Genomic DNA, 20,384 nt, shown 5'->3' with positions numbered 1-20,384 from the left:
AACACCCTCGTCTCTCTGCGGTGATCGATCGTTTCGATTTATTATTATCAAGAGGACGGGTCGGTCGCGGCTCATTATTGCATAGTTTGCCTACGTCGGTGCCATAAAATCAGCGGTAACTGAATTACGAACGCGATAATGCTCCGATTCCGAGGCGACACGTGTACGCTCGTGCCAAATTAATTAATACTCGTCGTATCGTCGTCGTTCGCTTTTATATCCACGGTTTATTTATAATTCTCACGGTCTCGTAAAGAACTATTGTGATAATAAAGCGAAAATTGCGAATTACGCGGAACCCAGGATATAATTCATGATTGAACGACCTGACGGTTTTTCACGCGGAATGTTCGCGGACTTCTGCCGAATATAATTACGAACGCGGTTGCTCACGATTTTTGGGCATTACGAGACTCGGGAATTTGCATAATGCGCTCGTTAAATGACGATTATTTCCTCCCGCGCACTTGAGATCGGCGAGCTCGCCATCGGTGATTTCAATGCTGGGCAAAAAACGCCGCCTGTCCTGTTTAATTAATTTTCAACGATAAAATGTTCCTGATGGAACAATAAAGTTTTACGGTAAAAGTTTTTATCAAAAAATAATACAGATTAATGAGGGATATAGATTATTTATCCTGCTGTATTCTGAAAATGTAATTCTAGATATTAAAATTAGTATCACGTTACATTGAAATGGCTTTCATATTTAATGCAGTAATTCAGTTTGCAAGTGGTAATGAAATAATCAATGTTTTCTTGTCAACTTGAACGAAGTACAAACATTTTTACAAAAATTGTAAGGCAAGTTGGAGGTGCCATAAATTAAGAGCATAAATGGAGGAACAAGAAACGTTTAAGGGAATTTGCATGTACGTAACTGTGGGACGGTTGATACAATTTCATGCTGACCACGCTTTGAGAGAGCCTTTAAGCAATATTAGTCCATCGAGATCCGACAGTTTAAAGCGGACAATCTAAGTGCAATATGTACCACTCTGTACGCCATTATTCCGCGTGAATATAGCGTTAACTTGGTAGTTACGACGTCTCCAAGTCTCTGTAATTTATTTAGCAGTTAACAAGCGAGCAATTTCAAGCGTTCGATTAATTTCTATTCACTAAGTATAAATGCATTAACATACTTGTTGAAAATTATGCACAATAGATGCACACAGTTTGCAAATACTGCATTTATAAATTTAGATTTATATCCTGTTGTTTATTAAATTAAACAAAACTCCCCACGCGACACTAGATTTCTCCATTTCAAATGTGAATTGGCCCTTCGACCCCTATTTCCCCAGCAATAAGGCGAGTCGGTTTTACGAGATCCCCTCGAAAGCTCCGTAAAAATTCCATTCATACGACGCTGTGGGACTGCCCCAGAAACCGCTTCAACGTTCCTTTAAAATTCATACAGTAAATTTCCCGCCGCTAATTACGAATTACGCACGTCGTCCCGTGGGGACCTTCAACTCCACTCGAAAAATCTCTTTCCTTCTCTGTGAACCACTCAATGCAAATGAATTTGGCTAATTACAAATTATATTCCTCGGGAATGTATTTGAGGTATAAGAACATGGAGAAGTACTTTATTATATTCACCTTACTTGACCCACTTTCCTTTAAATATTCCATCTCTGTCTCTCAGAGCACTTGCTAACACATTAAGCTAATGCAATTATTTGAAGAGTGGTTAAAAGTGTCTTGATTCGGAGCTAGGGCCATTCAAGCATTAAAAACTAGAAATAAATGTTTACCATATGAATCTCTACCAATGTTAACATTCAGTTTCATTGAGTCACATTGAAGTAGATCGAGACTCATGGCCAGACCTCGAGTTATTCATTATTCTACCACATGGAAGCGAGAGAGCATTGGAAAGTATGTCACTGATTTACCACCTGGTGCGGTGGCTGGGTCAGTTGGAGCACGTGAGAACGATTGATTCCATATTTTTTAAGTATCCATGGCCTGTGAGGTTCGAGGAGCTCAGAGATAAAAATTCGCGTTTTATTGTGGCACGGGCAAAGGAATTGGAATGTTTAGGACGACCCCACGTGTTCGTGTGGCCTTTCACACGCTTTTGTTTCCCTCTATTTTATGGAGTAGGGCAGCCGCTCTTGAGCTTACGATTTACACCAGTCGAGGTTGCGTTTTTTAAAGGGAACATTTCGATATTGTATTCTCAAGATTGTTGGTATAACCCTTGCAATTTATCGCATACTTGATTTTTATTTTGATAAATCTACCAACTACGATACGAAAATACGTGAACCTCTGAGAAGATATTCCTAGTTTTAGATATTCCGAGCCAATTTTAGTAATAAAAAAAATTAACAAAATAGGATACCTACATGTTTTATTTTCCGTGTAAACTGCACAAAATGAATTTCTCTTTGATGCAAAACAGAAATCGGTGAACTGCATGTTTCAAGCGGTAACCCATTAATAAACATTCCAAACAAGTAATCAAAATTCTATCCTAGCATTTATTTCCCCACGATTATCGCGCCTCGCATGATTCCCCCAAATAAAACTGTTTCACCATAAAATTACAAAATTTGAATAAATTCTGCCTGAACATTCCCCTTCCATTTCAAGCACTTCCTTTTAAAACAGAGTTCTAAATTAAAAATTCCATCAGACCTTCTTTCACAATCTTAACCTGACAATTCAGCCTACGTAATAAAGGAATTAAAAAGGGAAAACAGTAGAAGGGAATTGAAAGTAAGACACTCAAAGATAAAATCGGGTAACTGAAAAGGAGTAAGAGAAAAGTCGAGAGGAAAAGAGCGCTCAGAAAAGGGAACCAGAGGGGAAAGAAGACCTGTCCCAGCAATCTGCCAACATAAATCCTTTCCTGCTACAATTTAACGTAGAATTTATCGTGTTCCCCATGGACTGTCGGTTAGTAGGATCGTCGAAGCCCGTGTATCTATTAATATTTCGCGAGGTTAACCACATCTTCGATTGCTTTCTAAATACCTACGATGCAGCGGGCAAACTGGGGTAACGAACGAGGGTGGTTTTCATAAATTTTCCAATTTCGCGGTCGCCAGTCCCCTCTAATCCCTCCTTTCACCATAATCCTTCCGCCGGTTTTGAATTAACCGCGGCCAGGATACTGTGCTTCGCGAGCCGAATTTACATTCAAGGACTGATGAGTCCTGCGAAATGTATCGTGCTTCCGTGCATTAATATTTCCCTTTCCTCCCGCCTCTCATCGCCCTATAATCGTTGATACTCTGTTTCCCTTTGTTTCTCTATTTTCTTTTCCCCTCCGCGTCCCTTTTCACTCTTTTTTGCCTAACGAGCTTCGTAAATCTTTTGGTCTCCAAGTCGACGATATCCCCGCGTAATCTCACGTTTTATATCCCCGCAGGCGATAAATTTATCTCCGTATCGCTTTGATCTCGAGCTTAACTTGTGCTCAAATATTCCGAGATTCTTTTAACACAACCCCAGCAAGACGCCTCAATTTTTTTCTTGTTTGTTCATACAAAGATTTGTTTATCGTTGACGTTATGATTTCGGTGGAAACACAATCGCTATTCAGACCGCAGGGGTTCCTCCAATTCCAACTCTGCCTTCCTCCATCATAGCTGAGAATAAAAATCTTCCAATCCTTCATCATGTACGCTATTTATTCCTTCGTCATAAATGGGAGAATAAGACTATGTCTGTTTAAACGATCTACCCTCACCCCCTTGGTCCATCCCCTTGTCATCAGAGAAAAATGAAGAACCACCGAACGAAATCTCCTCATCAGGTATCATAAAAGGATACACCATCTGTTATTTCTCCTGGTCCGACAAGTCGTCTTCGAATGGCGTACCGTTTCTCCCTTTTGCTGAGGAAATCGATGAGGATTCAGGGTGACGTTCGCCAGTGGCAGATTTGTCAAGCTTCTGTCACCTCGTTTATACCGCGATAGAATAGCACGCGGTGGCCAGTCGACCAGATTGGATGTGACATCATAAAAAGCTCAGAAGTAGACGAGCACTTATAGCCCACGGAAAATTGTCCATCAGCCCGAACGAGGGACGTTGCGAGGACGTCTTCTGAAATCTGTGCCGTTTCGGCTGCGAGAGGAACGTGACAAAACTTCGGAGTCAACTCAGAGGAACACTCTCGCTGTCGTTGGACGAAAGCTAGACGTTTGAGGTTCGATCGTGGAAGCCTCGCATCGCGGAGAACTTAAGATAGTGTCGATTACTGTATTATTATAATGAAATAATCTCTAAACAAATGAAAGTTTGTGAGTGAGATTGAAGCATACAAAAATCGTCACTGGATATTATTTTCCAATTACTCACTTTACTTTCAAATTTATGTAACTTGAGTATCGTAAGTACGAGTGATTAATATTGCAAGATTTGGTTATGCACTTTCTATTTGAGCTGAAAAAATTCTGATGGAGGTCGTGACCTGCCCTTGTAAATGCCTCTAGAGGCGACATTTAAGAGGTGAGAAGTTTAGGTCAAGTAATTTTCAAGTCACAGTTTTTCAAAGCGAGCGACATTGCATTTGCATAGGTATTTGTACCGTAGAGGGTATAAAGGGCGTAAGAGGGTATAAAGAATCTAATTTAAAGTGCAATCAAGGCTACAACGTGGTAAGTGAATTCACGAGATAGCGGCGATTTTAATACCGTGGTCTCTACGAACAGTTAACCTCGAGAACTCATTAAATCTCAATGTCTTTCGGCGAGGAATCAAAAAGTTCCTTTAGTATCGTTGTTGAATATTTCTGTGTCTTGAGAGGACTTCCTTGCTTTAATTATACTCGAGTAACGAGAACATCTCGACTTTGACCAGCCAAGCTATCCTGTCGACCTATCTCCATCGATTTAATTTCCAGCTCAAGGTACATCGTTTCGTCTAATTTTAAAACCAGAAAATAGAATAAAAAATACCGTCTATAAAAAGAAAATTTCTAAAGAAAGTTCGCCTTACAAAACCAGCATTTTCTTTCCATGCAAGCAACCATCTGACTCCATTCTTACAACTCTACCACGTCCCAGGAAGGCAATTTCCACGCAATCGATGCAAAAACGCTATCGCCATCGCGAAGAGAATTTCGCCAGCGGAATACTCGACGAAACCGACTGATTTTTCTCACCAGTTTCTCTATTTCCCACGTATGTAATGGACAGCGCGAAAAGAGAATCGGTCGTCGCGCAACAAAGCCCCAATAAAGCCGGTTTCGGGGCTGATTAAGTGAAAGAGATATTACGCGTGTTACGTATGCGGCCGTCGTAGCTGAAGAAAAAGGCTGGCCAGTGAGAGAGAGAGCTCGACATTGCCTTTGTGAAGAGAAGCTATCGACAGCTTTGTCGGCGCGACGCGTTTACGAACGTCGAGCGCAGACGCCCTCTACTTCGAGGAGAGAGGCCGCGACGTCGACCCCCTCAGGCGAAATGTCACGTCGCTTGCACCACCCCGGTACCCCTTCTCACCTGGGACTAAACACTGTTCCGTGACCGTGGAAAAATCCTGAGATGCAATCTTATACTGTGCCATGTGCCTCCCACGTGCAAAATCGCGAGAAATTGAGGGTGAAATGCTTGGGAAGATGACCATGACTGCTCGTTTAACTTATTTTCCTGAGGAAATTTTTCTTGAAAATTTTTTCTGTGAACTCCTTGAAGTTGGTTTGAGGATCTTAGTAAATGGTTGCTTTGATTTCAATAATTTTTTAATTATGAAGAACTGTTACAGACGATTGATTCTGAATGATACGAAGATCGATCGATGTCAGTGAATACTTCCTTAATCGTCTGTGAAAATATCCCTTAGTTTACAGAAATATTTCTGGTGGGTACTGCTTCGTAGACTTCAACCCAGAATTGTAAATAATGCTTTACATCCCTCTCAAGAACTAGTATCGTGAATTCTTATATCGAAAATCCTCTAGACTTGTTACTGGGGAATTTGAAGAAGAAGCGATTGCGTAACAATTGATCATGGAGATGTACAGCCATTTCAAGGAGGAAGAATATCGAATCGTGACGTGAATCGGAAGCAACTGATTACCCATCAACCCAGCGTAATTTCCATTGCAAGATATCCTGCAATTCTAAGTTGCTGGTTCTGTTGCGCATTATTCATGAAACGATGAGTCCGTGAGAAGAAACACACAAAAGTGAAAACAATTGAATCACGTACTATAAACAACAATTAAATTTCCTCCTACTCCTAAGAGAAAAAAAACAATCCTTCACGCTCAAAAACTTTTACGAAACATTCTTTCTAAATTCTTTTACCAACTGCTTCGTTAGCAGAAATCAATCCCCGACAAAAAACTCCAGAACCCATGCGCTACCATTAAAAGTGAAGAACAGCACGAGTCGAAATCAATCAGACAAAAGGGCCACAGATTCCCGGAAGCGAAGAGGATACACCGTGAAAGGCAAAAATATCATCGGGGCAAAAAGTGCAGGGATACTTCTAGCGGAGCGTCACAAAGGGACAGAGTGAAGTGCATCGATTTGCAGCCTCGAATTTACGATCGGAGGCGCAACTTTTCTGCGGTCGGACAGGTTTTTTGTCCTTAGGACGGCGAGATTCGGCGTCCAGGGGAACGTACACACGCGGAGACAATGGGCGCGAGCTCGTGGCGAAAGCTTTCAAAAATACTCGGGGAAAATTCCAAGGGAAGAGGGAGGGGAATATCGAGAGTTGGCAGATATCAATGGGGGGATGGCCACGTGTCCGTCCGCGGGGTCGAAACTCGGCCCAGATTCGTATGTGGGTCGGGTCACCTGCATCCCTACGTCCCCGAGGGCATGCCCGGGTACTGCAGAGCGCGCACGTATTCGATGCACTTCCAGCTCTGCGACACGGTCATATGTGACGACCACAGCTGACCGTCACGCGTCGAATTTGAATTGATAATACGCGTAATTTCTGACCGTCGTGTCGCCGCGGCCGTGATAACGGTCAGGAATAATTAATTGTCTGTGTTGGACCACGGTGTTCTTCATCGTGTAAACCAACTGTCGCATTCACGATCGACCTAGTGCTGTAGTAGAGACGCGCATATTCTTGGAGCACTGCGGTCGTGATAGATATTAAAATTTAAGAGATGCTTGCCTCGTTGTTGGGTATTGTGGTTATATTAATGCTGGGAGTTTTATTAATCTCTTTTGATAATATTAGAGTATATTGGCTTTGTGTATGTCAACGATACACCACAAGCGTATAAATAGGGCAAACAGTGGCTAACAAAAACTGACGGCTTTTTATAATTAATAAAGATGTATCGTGACACGTTTCGACCTAATAATATGACTGGAGAAATATATAGACTTGAAGAATAGTATAGGGAAATTAAATTTAGTTGGTTCTCATTCTACTTCAACTGCAGATTAACCCAGTATCATCCCCAAACAAAAACTCTAATTACTGCAATCTACTTCTTCCCCCAACGTCAATAGTAATTACATCATAAGCTAACTGGGCAACAAAACCCCTGCATCCTTTTAAATCATCCACGTTTAAAGCCTCCCTCGCCCAGAGCAACCCCTTTGGCACTCACCCAACCAAGTTATGCTTCGCAAGAAAACTAGAATTTTTCCCTGTGCAAATACTTTGCATAATCGACGAAATTTGCTCGAATTCATTGAATATTTCCCATTTCGATGACGAAAGGGTTAACAAGACGCTTTGGGCGAGGGTGGAAGCAGTCCCTGCGTACAGTTTCCGGTGTCTATGTAAACGGCTGGTGTAGGAAACGGAATCGAGGCCGGCCATCGCGGGTTCAACTCAAAAGTTGCCAGTTAAACGACGGGGTTAACTTCGTTTCGTTGTTTGTCGCGAGCCGCAAATTTCCTCCGGGGTTACTCAGACCCAGGCTCTCGTTATAATCACGCGGATGCAGAGGGTTACCGCGGTGCCTGAGGGGGAAAGGGTTGTTTCGCCGTGTCCCGTTTCTCTTCGCGTGACAACTTGTTCGCCGTACGCTTCATTCGTGATAAAGGATAGCGGGAAACACGGTGCAACTAGCAAGCACAGTTCTATCTGCCCGTTGCTGTTTCCTATGGATCTGTCCTCCGCTGCGCCCGTGAACAGCATTATATCGATAAGGGCGCCGCTTTCGGTGGAATAATTGAATTTACCGCGTGCTGCGAGTTTACCGAGTATTTGCGTACTGCGGGATCCTTGTGGCTATCCTTTTTAGAGGGACATTTAAGCTCACGTTCTTGAAATGAAAATATTCGAGCAGAGATAGACAAAAATTTGTTTAACATTGGAAGTGTGATACTAAAACGCAGCAATAAAATAATATTTCCTTTTTAGACTTCCATAACCATAATCTAGGTTCTATTTTAACTGAAGCTTAAATAGAATTTAAAGCCTGAATTTGCATTAAAAGAAACTAAATGTAAGTGTCGGGTTGTATCTCTATAGTTTAACATGAGGAGTATGAGATGAATTTCAGACATATGAGAGATAAGAATATTCATAGTGTTGGCCATAATCGTTCGTTTTTATTCTAGAAGGTGAAATCTAATTAAAAAGCGACTCACCTCGGGGTTGCAGACCTTGTACTTGCTGCTCCACGGCCTCCCCTTGCAGGGCTTCCTTCTGCATCGCCTCTGCTGCCTGGAGATTCCACCGCCGCAGCTCCTGCGAAGTAGGACACAAGAATAATTAAAAAAAACAGTGGACCATATGTGAGATTTCTGACGCCGTTTCCTGCGAACACCTCCGTGTCCGCGAGGGGAAAAAATAATCTACATGCAAACTCATCCCTCGGAGAAAATGTTCAGGATAATAACGCCGAGAATTCATAAGGGAACGCGATGGAGAAAATTCAGGGCATCAAGGGAAGTTGCACTTTACACGGTTTTCCTGATCGTGAACAACCAGAGTTTAAGTGGCCCTCGTACTTCCGGTACACACGACCCGTTGGTTGGCAGTCACGGCTGTCGCTGCTTAAAATTTGCTTCAAACGCACGCTTTAGAATTTAGAAGCAATGGAACACAGGGAACGTGCATAACGAAGAGGGTCGAGTAAACGAAGGGGATCCTTGATTTCGCGACAACGGAACGTCGCTGAAAACTGCACCCAGAGGCAGCTCGTTTTCTGAAACTTCTGTCGACAACTTATAATTTTGGCCCCTGAGCATGGCACTTATACCCACTGTTTCGACATTAAAAAGTGAACGATTAAAAATAAAAAAAATAGAAAGTTCCTTACAACAATAACACCTCTTTTTCACTTGAGCCAAATACTGAACGAAACAAGCACCACTGCCACTTCCTACCCCCAGTAAAGATATTAAATTTTACAGCAACTACGCCTCCATCAGGGCAACAACCTTCCTCCCATGCAAATACCTCCAATCACCAAAACTCCCAGTTCCCATCCAATACCCCCGCACACTTACAAGTGGAATTGGAATTTCCGGTTCCCAGAGAGCATGCGCATAATTCAGGTACCCCGTGGGGCGCGACGTTCCTTCGGTCGATTCGCGAAAATTTCGAAACGTAGGCGGCCGTAAATCGGTGACACGCTAACCGGGAAAACATTTTAATAATTGTATCGAAGCGAGCGGAGGAAGATTTAGCGGGCTCGCGATGGCTGGAAGCGTCGAATGTACGGCCTCGTACATCATACAATAAGCTCCTCCAGCGAGGCGAGTGCAGTTCACCGGCGGTAAAGCGTCATAAATTATTTGCCGGCGCAGTCTGCGCCGTTTCTGGTCGACTGAAAAACGAGCTGGCCGCCGCTGGAACTCGCCCCTGCCCGAAATGAGTTCCGAAACGCTTAACATTCTGTCGGCGTGTCGACGCCGCGACTTCGATATTGGACGCCGCGATACGTCGCGCTGGGAGGTCGATGCTATGAACGGAGATTCGCGCGAAAAACGCCACTCATTAACGTCACTGACTTATTTCGTCGCTAATGATAATGTGGAAGCCGCGATACTTGTTTTTTAATTGAGAAACTGAAGAAAATGGTTCTGAGAATTCAAGACTTACCCTTTATGAGAGGAGGGCTTGAGTTTCTTGTGTCGTTGGGTATAATTGGCGAAGGTAGTGATGGGTTTGAATGGGCTGTGTGTTTTTCTTTGAATATTGTTGATTTTAATAAAGAGAAGGTCAAGAGGAGAATTAAGTAGCTTTTTAGTGTTTAGGTAGCTTCGCGATTGTGATATTCACTTGAAAAATGTATCTGTTATACAGAGACGTCTTCACGCGTTCGAGGTTGAAAGAGTACTAACTGTACGACCTTTAGCTGTACCTCTACTTTATGAGGGTATTGGTATTGGTGTCTATTTTGCAATTCAGAGTCCACAAAAGGCACCTGGTAGATAAATGAGAAGAGTGGAAGGGGCAACTATTGGAAATAGGTCAGATACGATATGCTTCGTCCTTTGTATATGAAAATTATGATCGTGTAAAGGTGCCTATTATACTTTCATGGATAATAATGCATTACTATTTTTCCAAATTATTACTCAACTAAAAAATATTAATTCCTAGTCTTATAGAAGGTGTATAGAGTTTTTTAATTAATAATATAAATTTTGGGATAGATCAATGATGTAAAATATAATGGACTCACCTAGAACAACTCGACCACTTGGACCAAGGTGACCATTCTCCCCAGGCGATGCTCTGCAACCAAAAAAATGATTTGTCAGTGCGATTAAATCGTACAAATAAAACGCACTGTTCTGTCGCTCGATAAAACACATGGTCGCTTGTTTATCACAGGCAATGCAAAAATTCGACATTCAATTATTCCTCGCGCTGAATTAATCAGAGATCGTGTTTGCGGAACGCCAGCTCACCCCCTCGATGCGTCGCTACTTTTAACGAAATTGGAGAATCTGTTCCCGGCAAATGAATTTGTTAAAACGTCCAACGACGGGGAAATATTCGAAATGTAATTGAATCCGTCATCTCGCCGAATTGTTGGACAATTTATGTCTGTAACGAGGAAATTTCGCGTTCAATCTATGATCGTTGCTGAACGAATTAAAAAACTCACTGCAACCATTTCTTAGTTACATTATCTAGATACTTTTCTCGAAAACTGTATTTAATCTGACCCTCGAGAATGTGTCGGGAAATATTTTCCAAAGAATAAAATGGAAGGGTCGATAAAAGCGCAACGTACTAAAGGGCGTCTATATATCAAAGCATTTAGCGTTAGTCCGCGATACAGGAGCAGAAAAATCTCGCCCAGCGGGTGGCTAGGGGTTGCACATCGATATCCCTCCCTGGGCAATAAGTTCGCCGCGAGACGTGATAAAAATTTCGGCCTGCGTCGCGCGTCCATTCTGGCGCGGCATGCTCGACACGTCCGCAACCGAACCGAGCGGATTTCGAAAATTCACTTTTGCTAGTCGGCTCTAGTCCCGGAGTGAATTCCTCTGGATATTTCACGGCACGAAAGGGTGTCGGTGATGACGGCTCGTCGGGGTTCAAGAGCCTACAGAAATAAAAGTGAAAGATTGATGAAGCGGTTTCATGGGCTAATACGTCGCTTGATGGATCCTCCGTGGACGGCTCGATTGTTCTTCGAGAGAAAAGCACGGTTTCTTCTTATTGGTTCTCTCGAAGGGGAAGATCACGAGAGGGGTTGCGTTGCTTTTGTACTTTTAATGGAAAGGGTTGTTTTGCGGCAGACGCTTCTTTTATGTTTCGTGGTGATTTTAATAGCTGAGTGACTGTATCTGGAGAAATAATAGACAATGGAAATTGTTCTTAGGTTATTGGGATAGGATAATAGAAATATATTCAACACCTCGGAGTAGTGGAATATCTACTAAGTTAAATGAAGAAAAATAAGAACTATTTTTTAATTAACAAACACTGTTCCCTTCGATGCAATTAATAAAAATGTAGGATCTGCTAAATCTCTACAGAATTGTTAAGGATCTAGGTGGCATACAAGGGTTGCCTGTCTTCGGGCTGGAATAAAATATGAACCTTTTTCCCAAACGATTTCACCTACATCGCTGGCTCTCTTTAACCGAGCTACCTTGATAATGAGCTGTTGTATCGGCTTTCCGCCGAAAGAAAGAGCAAAGAGGGTCGACAATTAATCCTTCTTAGCCGGCTATCCGTCCCTCTGGAAAAAGGGAGAATGAAGTGTCTGTGAGATCGAAGAAACCCTATAAAAGGATCGGGTATGAGGCTACGAGAAGTTCACGAAAAAATGGACCCAGTAAAAGTAAAAAAGAACACTGAAAAAGAACGAAGAAAAAACCCTAATCCTTTTAGTACTTAATTACTTTCTATTACCTAAAAAAATATTTCAGGTACAGCTTTTGTTCTAATATACGCAGAAAATTAAAATTCACTTAATCTACTCAACAGATTGCGGCACCAACCACACAATAAGCCCTCGAATGCATTATTACAAATGTTTGAAGTACATACTCAATTTTATGGACACTGCATTAAAGGCCATTGATGCTTTTCATGCTCCACCTCTATGAAACTTATTTTTAGAGTCTGCTGTATTATATATGTACTGTATATAATGTTACTTTACAACCTCATTTTACTACAGGATACATCAGTGTCGGTACATCAACGTACACCAACGAAATTGATAACGAGGTTGTGAATGCTTCGTGCAGTTCCCTGTACAATTTAATATTATACGTATATTTCCTTTTCCTTTTTTCCTCGCTTTCTTCGCGTTCCATATTTATTTCGAAGTATCCTTAAAGAACGGAATTAATATTCGATAGTACGACAAATGCACCGTGTCAGTAATTGGGTTTGAAGTGGACCTAGTGCAGATGTTCGACACGTACACATCTATGCACACACACGCTTCAGCGAAAACGGTCGCCTCGTTTATCTTCTCCAGCGGTTATTTTGCGAAAAGCTCGTGTCACAGGATCCCAAAAGTTTGTATGACGCAACCAGGCAAACGGGGTTGACATCGGTTGAGGTGTACGCGGCGCGTTAACATCCGTCGGAGTTGGTTCATTAAAAAAGCTCGTGGAACAAGCTCGCGGCTCGGTCATTTGTTAAAAGTTACCCAAGCTTTTTCGTTGTTTCAATCGTTGATTAAAGAAATGGCCATGCATTCGTCCCAGTTTTCCCTCTTCTTTATTTCAACTGAATTCGCATTCTATCAGCGACTTCGAAACTGATGAAAAAACCTCTCACTTTATTACCGCGGAATCCCTAGATCCACGATAATACATTGCGGCCTATAATCTCGAAGGTAAGCTGCCGTAAGATAAATCGTTACTCCGACATCGAATCCAACAGAACCATCAACGAGCAGTAGCCAGGCCTGTCCATGTCAGACACGAATATGAGCGTCAAGGGGCTTAAGGATTCTGAGAGAGGTCACCATCTCCATTTGCCACTATATCGACCTACAGACTGACGTACACCGAGAACCACTCCACATTGATTTCTCTAGGAAACATAACGAGTCCCAAAAGCACACTGAAGTACAACGTTGCCATCCGACAATTCAAAAGTGGTTCTTGGAGAACGAAATTCATATCGGAAAATTACAGATCAATACAAAAAATAACTAAATTCTAGTCAGCAGTAAAAAATAACATAGTTTCTATATCAGAAAATATATATGTAATTACTTAATTCAAAATTCCACGAAATCTAATCCAGAAAAAACAGCAAATCTCATCGTCCCCATGAAGTAGAGGATGCCTTCATTAAACAGACAAAATTTATTTCCTCATCTCCTGTCAGACTTTCTCGATTAACCTGTAATTCTGAATCAGCCTGCATAGTACGGTGCGAAAGCCCGCATTGCGGAATGAGAGATCGCCCATCGGTCTATTGGCCTGTCCTCTCCTCGGCTTCCATCCCTCTTCCGCTCGGGCTATCCGCCTATCCGTCTCTGTCCATCGCTCACCCCCTTCTCGACGGGTCCTCTTTCGTTGCCAATTTGCGAGAGATTCGCGGGCCGAGGTGATACCCGCTGCCACGACGTGTGCGTGCACCGATAAGAATCGCTTTGCGCTTCGAACCTATGGCTGGACCGAGCGATCACATAAATCGGCCATCGGGATAGGGATTCAACGGTGGAAGATTTAACGACGGGAAATCCGTTCGGAGGAAATGTCACGCGATTCTCGTAGATCCTTCTCGAGCCGGTTTTTGATAAGCGCGGCGATTTTTCTGTCGGGGCTGACTCCTTCGGAGACGCGATCGAGATTGAAATGATTCATGGATGGAGAACGTGGAAAAAGTATAGTCCGACTGGAAGCTTCTTGAGTGATTTCCTAGCTTTTATATCGATTAAAGTTGGTTCAATGATCTCCTCAATCTACGTACGTGACACGAAGGAACTTCTCGGTATTCAATTACCCTGTTCAATTTTTATCTGTCATTTTCTGACTAATGAAACAGTCGTGCTTGATAGAATTAACATTGAAATGTGAAAATAGAGCCTAAATGAAGAGGGAGATTCCTTTTTAAACTATTCTTGTGAGGATTGTCTAAAATACGAGGGGGACAAGTAGTATTAGTCACTATGTGGTCAGCCACAGACAGTCGATTTACGTAACAGCATACATCACTCGCATTACGCCGTTTCAGAAGCAATTATTCGTCCCTTTTAGCACCATCAGAAGTCGGACCACGAATTCGAGTGGTTGTGGGTGCAGCAAGAGGATGAAACGTTGCGAAGCTCGAGTGGGAATGATTCAGCGGTAATCCGATAATTAATTTGTAACTTCCTCCGAGCGGAAGGAAGCGAGTCACTTCGGGGAAAGGTAAACATCATTCTTCTTTGCATACTGCGCGTGTATCCCACGATGGTCACGGCTCTGCGTTCGTCCTAACGATTCCGCGTATTTATGCATGCGAATCTTCGCGGTTGCGCAATCGTGTTCGCTTAGCTTTACGTCTGCTGCTCAACGATTTTGCATATGCATACGAGAACATGGCCATGCAGTTCGTCGTATTAAATGCACTCCCTCTAATGGTTAATATTTGCACGAAACAGGGGTGGAAAGTAGTCTGTACAAAAAATTTTTTTACATACAGGAAGACGAAAAATACTGCAAAATAAATTCCGTTTCTTATCATGCAACCCACTAAGCAGAATCAATTTAATGTAAAATTGAATACAGAAGAAACATCCAGCCCTCGTTTACGTCTTTCCACACCGTTTCCTCGCGACGAAATGATTCCACGCATTCCGCCGATTTACAACGCGTATAACTTGGCGTCTTCGAGGGGTTGACTTTAATAAAATGAAGCAGAGGGGAGATAAAAGCATAGGAGCTGACTGAAGGGGTTGAGCGACGCGAAAGAGACAGACAGGGTGGAAAGTGTGTTGCCAGAGAGTAACGGACCCGCTATTCCCAATTCCCACCCAATCTAAAATCAATCTTAGTTCGTGCTCTTAGACGAACTGGAAGTGGGATTCTAAAGGGAACCCTGAAGGAGCGCAGAGGGACGGGGTGGGACCGATCACTTTTAAGCAGGCTTGCAAGTCTGCATTATTCAAACTCCACTGCCAACCAAACCAGAGTTTCACTGGCACCCTCTAAGAAACCTTGTGTCTTTCTACGATTTCTCCGACCCCACCTTCGCGCCTCACCCCCTCCATTCATTTTCGTTTCGCTAATGCGAGGAAGTGCGAGTATATATTGAAACCCTTTCTCTTTGATTTCGAATCCAATCATTTCCCTTGTAACCTAGAATCAATATTATAAGTATTTTCAATTCCAGCGTTAATGTGTCTGTCAAAGGTAAAAATCTTACCTTGTAGACGCTTTTATCAGGTCATAAATTCTGTTTCTTGAAAATGTGATTTTTATACACCCTTGCCACATAGTCACAGATACATGTCACGTTTAGAGTACTTCGAGCAACCTTTAATGCAATTCAACGGCAAAGTTCGACGCCCTCGTTCAAAGCCCACTCCATATTTCCCTCTTTTTCCGCGTTTTCGGGTGCACGCGCTTGCGAAAAAAGCAACCGTAGAAATAACGAGTTAAAACGCGTCGCGTCTCAAATATTTGCCCTCGCGTTCCAGTCGGTCGGCCGAGTAGAAAATTTCATCGCACGCCCGCCTCCCGCCACCAGATTATCGCGGTAAGAACAAACACGCGCTCGCAGAGGACCACATAAATATTTTACAATTATAGTGACCATGGACGCTTTCGGAAATTACGCTTCCTTGGCCCGTCCACGGTTCCTCGACCCCCGTTCATCGTCGCGGATGCTCTACGTGCTTGAAGCCTCTTTACGCTCGGCGACGCGCGAAAAACCAGAAAATACAGGCGTGAACGCCTCGGGGGTAGTGTCTCGCGCTTTTCTTCGCGTCAGACATCACCTCCAGCCCTCTTACACTTCTTTTCACTTCCTTCCCCTTGATCTTCCTCGGTTTCTGCGTCCATTGACTTCTTCGAGGTGGTGGCTTCCACGCGAGTACGGTGGACAATGAATACACACCCGAGGTGAATGGCTGAGCTCGAAGGGGTTGTACGAAGCGCTTGTAACTCTGGTTATCACAGCTTGCACAGTGTTGTAGAAAGTCTTAATATTTGAGTTAGAGCCGAGACTCTTTTTTAAGCTAATAATAAGAGACCGAAGTTTTGAAACTCAGAATATCATTTTCAAACCATGAGTGTAATTGGCCTTTTACCAAAAAGTTAAGAAAGCTGTCAAGGTTAAGCGCTAGTATATCACTGGAGGAGGTCTCAGAGACCTTCTCGTAGGTGAATAACGATGTCGAGAGTAACAAGGGATTAAAGGAGTTTATATATAACGCGAGTTCACCAAAAGTGGCCACGTCAGTGAATGAGTCCTCGGCCTTTGGTGTCAGGTTAAAAGAGGTGCGTAATAGGCTTAAAAAGACTGATGTCTTAAGCAGGATAAGATATAAGCTGCCGAAATAAATCACGTGGAATCTCGCGGCGGCTCTCTCGGAGAACTGAGAGATTCGAGAGGTACCAGGGACCGGTTGCTCACGTAATGATATTCAGAAGCCCTTATGAGTTTCGGGTGTCTCAAAATAAAATCACCCGATAGAAGATAATGGCTCATCTGCTTTGGTCGTTTAGATCGTGGGTGACTGAAATTAGCGCGGGCGTTCAGAATAATAGGACGATCTTAATAACAATGGTAGCTTTAATATTGAAGCGTGAGAGGGAATATAAATTCGGTACTCTTAAAATATATACTGGCCTCATATTAAGTGGCTCATTATCTTATCTTATGACCCCAAATGTGAAATGGAATTGAATTTCTGTTGAGCTGGTCCGAGACAAAAAGAAAGCAGCAGTATGCAGAAAGCTTGTCTAAAAATACTTCCACCCAAATGGGACCCCAGTGGCACTCGAAGGTATCCAAGAATTAGATCTCAGAGAATCTGAAATAAAACTACTCACAGGGCTTTCGATTGAAACTTATTGGCAGGCTGACATCCTGCATCGACCCTTCACAACTAATCGAAGTTCGCCATCGAGCAATCGCCGTTAATGTCCCCGACTGTTTTCTTTTACAGTCTTTCGACAAGAGCGAGGGGAGTCCCGGGACGTTGGAAATAAAACGGATGATCGGACTTTTAGGCAGGATCCTCGTCAACTGCATTATTCAGGCTCGTCTGCCCCAACGCCTTCGTCGTCGCCGCATCCATTCTCGCGTGCAGGTGTCAATCCTCCCTCTCGTTCATCTTCGCCCTTCTGTTTTCGCCGGGAGCCTGCGTTTTCGATCTTCGATCTTTCGAGGCACTGCTCCTTTCACAGCAGAGGGGCGCATTAGACTCCCAAATTATTGAAAGCAACAACGACAGACGAAGACGAAGACACACCATCCCCCTCTTCCCTTTAAGCACACTCGTCCTCCCGTCATCTTAGCGATTCCATCTCCTCCTGTCGATCGTTAATGGAGGCTCCGAGCCCAAGATCCGTATCGTCGTGGGACCGTTTCCGTTTCCAGTAATCGTGTCGATCCGCTCGTCGCTGGAAAAGCCAGCGTAGGTGTCGCTCAGGCATCGTGTCGTCGTTGGAGTCGATCGTGCCACCTGTCTACTCTCTCGTTATCGATATAAACGTTTTGAATCAGATCCATGTCCTCGCAGCGATCCTTTCTGTGCTGCTAATGCCGCGGGAACGATGAACCTTGAGGAACAGGATCCACGAGATTCCCATGCGTCAGCGTTAATCGAGGTACGAGAAGTGGAGTTACGAGTCGAGGCGCTTTTAGCGGGTCCTCTCTTTTCTGAGGATGATACTCTGGTACTTTTCTGACCATCTGGAGGACGCGTGGAGCGAGTGGGATGCTTCTCGGGTTTCGACGCTATTGAGATCTGTTTCGTGATTAGCCTTATAGGACTAGCGATAAGTCAACGAGGGGAAGGATGAATACTGTGTGGTGGCTACTTTTGGAACATGTTTCTGATTCATATATGCTTGGTTTTTATTTTAGTATTGAGTTTCAGAGGTTTAGTATCTTGGCTACCGTAGAAGCAATTGTCTTCTTTGAAATGTACAAAGTGTTCCGCTTAAAGATATTTGTTATGGAGAAGCAAATGCATTAGTATGATTCTGGCATCAGCGATACACTCAGGAGCCGCGATTTAGAGGTCCTAATGAGTTTCCAGGAACCAGCAGACCGCTGAGCATGTAAAACACGAATTTTCGTCCCTTAACAGAATGATACCGCGGTACAGGGTCGGTCAAGTGTGCGTTAAATACAGAATGATTCTACAGTGAGACACTTTATGGGCCGATAAAACCGAGAGCCACGACTCCACGAACCTCCTGATAGCGCAGGCTTACGCTTTATATTTATGATTATTTCAGCCTGCTTTTTGCCCCAACTCCGAGCGCCATGATTAACCTTTCTCGATGATAATTCTGCAGCGTCTGAAGAATTTAGTAACTTCTGAGAATTAGTCTCAAAAATATATTGCCCACTTCGATAATAGAAAATTACACGTATATCAATCGCTAGAGGATCCTGGAACTGAAAAGAAGAATCCAATAGAAAACCGAGAAAACCAATGCACCGAATAATTTATCAATACTGCAAACTTTCACGCTTCACAAATGCCCTCACAAATTCCAACAATACGCCCAGCTATGCGAACTTTCGCCAAAAACAACTCACCGCTGCAATTCCGTTAATCGATCGCTCGTAAATAGTGCAAAGTCGTCCCTCTCGCGCGTGAAAGAGGCGTTCGAACCCGCTTAAATTTGAAACATAATTTCCATCGAATATCGCGTTCCGCGGTTCAGATTACTTGATTAAAAGCCCGAGTTCCACATTTTAATGAAACGCCAGGGAGCAGATATTATACCTGCGCACTTTTAAATAATGGTTTTCGATGTTTCACCGTGAAAAGCGCCAGTGGAGGAACGGAAGGAACGGTCGGGGAGGGTGAGAAAGACCCCCGCGGGTTAATTTAACTTGTTCCCATCGAGACGCGTGGGGTGGCTCGAGCAACGATGGGAGGAAAAAATTGTTCCGCCGCGGGGTTAATTTGTAAACGGCGCTTCGGTCGAAGGCGGAATCGATGCTGTGCATTTGTGGAGGAGGGTTGACAAGCGACAGAACAGGCCGCGAAAATCGTCTCGGAACGACGGTACGCCCGCGGTCGGGACGTTATTGCACGTCAGTCACACCTCTTCCACAAAATTGCGAAAGTTTTATAAGACACAACCGTCCTCGATTGCGTTCCGCGCGACTTATGGCCGAGGGCTTTATTATCGCGTACTTCTGTCTTATATTGCACCGCGAAAAACAAATTGCCACGAGGAATTTCTGAACAAAGGTTCCATGACTCGAGATACCTTGAATGTGTGACAAAAGGTTGCAATTATTTTAAATGTTACTTCAGCTTTGAGTTTTTTAAAAGTGGTACTGGCTGTATCAATCTTCGACTCATTATTAAAATATTAAAATTCGTGCGAGTATGTCAATAAAAAATAATACCTGAACTACTTGCAGGGATTCTAAGAGGCACTTGGATATTATTAGTTGATAGTTATTGATAAAAATTTGACAAATCTTGTCGAAGGGTGGATGAATCCCGATACAAAGCGGGCCAAGTTTCGTGGCAGGAGTAGAACGAGAATTATTCAAGGATTTTCCAGATAATGCAATAACGTAGCTCGCGCGGCACAGTGAGAAATTAGCGGCATGAATTATGAATGAGACCGAGTTCTGCCGCCGTTTATCTTCTTTAATGTTTCTTGGCGTCTCCTCGCAGACGAGTACTCTCGCAGTCCGTATCTCGCTCGTGTGTCGTGATTTTCGTCCCTCCTTGTCATTCTGGAGATTGAACCGGTAATTGGAGCCGTGATGAGAAATGATGGATAGGAGAGGGGCTGGTACGTTTGATATCTTAATGTAAAATTTTCATGAAGACGAGAAGGATCGAGCCTCCGAAGAAATAGGGGATCT

General features: G+C 43.3%; 1 protein-coding gene across 2 annotated transcripts in view; it reads right to left on the bottom strand.

Moving 5' to 3' along the window:
• The window catches only part of Nolo (ADAMTS-like no long nerve cord), a 186,870-nt gene that overhangs the window by 45,216 nt on the left and 121,270 nt on the right, over positions 1-20,384 (bottom strand). For both annotated transcript variants that reach the window (XM_076389053.1, XM_076389052.1), the window contains exons 3-4: positions 10,582-10,634; positions 8,537-8,636 (exon numbers count right to left, since the gene is read on the bottom strand). Coding sequence is in view for 1 of the 2 variants with exons in the window: in XM_076389052.1 (XP_076245167.1) it covers positions 8,537-8,636; positions 10,582-10,634 (153 nt within the window). In the remaining variant the exon portion in view is untranslated. The remainder of the gene's footprint in view (positions 1-8,536; positions 8,637-10,581; positions 10,635-20,384) is intronic.

Source organism: Calliopsis andreniformis, chromosome 12 (genome assembly GCF_051401765.1).
Source record: "Calliopsis andreniformis isolate RMS-2024a chromosome 12, iyCalAndr_principal, whole genome shotgun sequence".
Taxonomy (NCBI): Eukaryota; Metazoa; Arthropoda; class Insecta; order Hymenoptera; family Andrenidae; genus Calliopsis; species Calliopsis andreniformis.
This window is presented reverse-complemented; position numbering and strand designations above follow the sequence as displayed.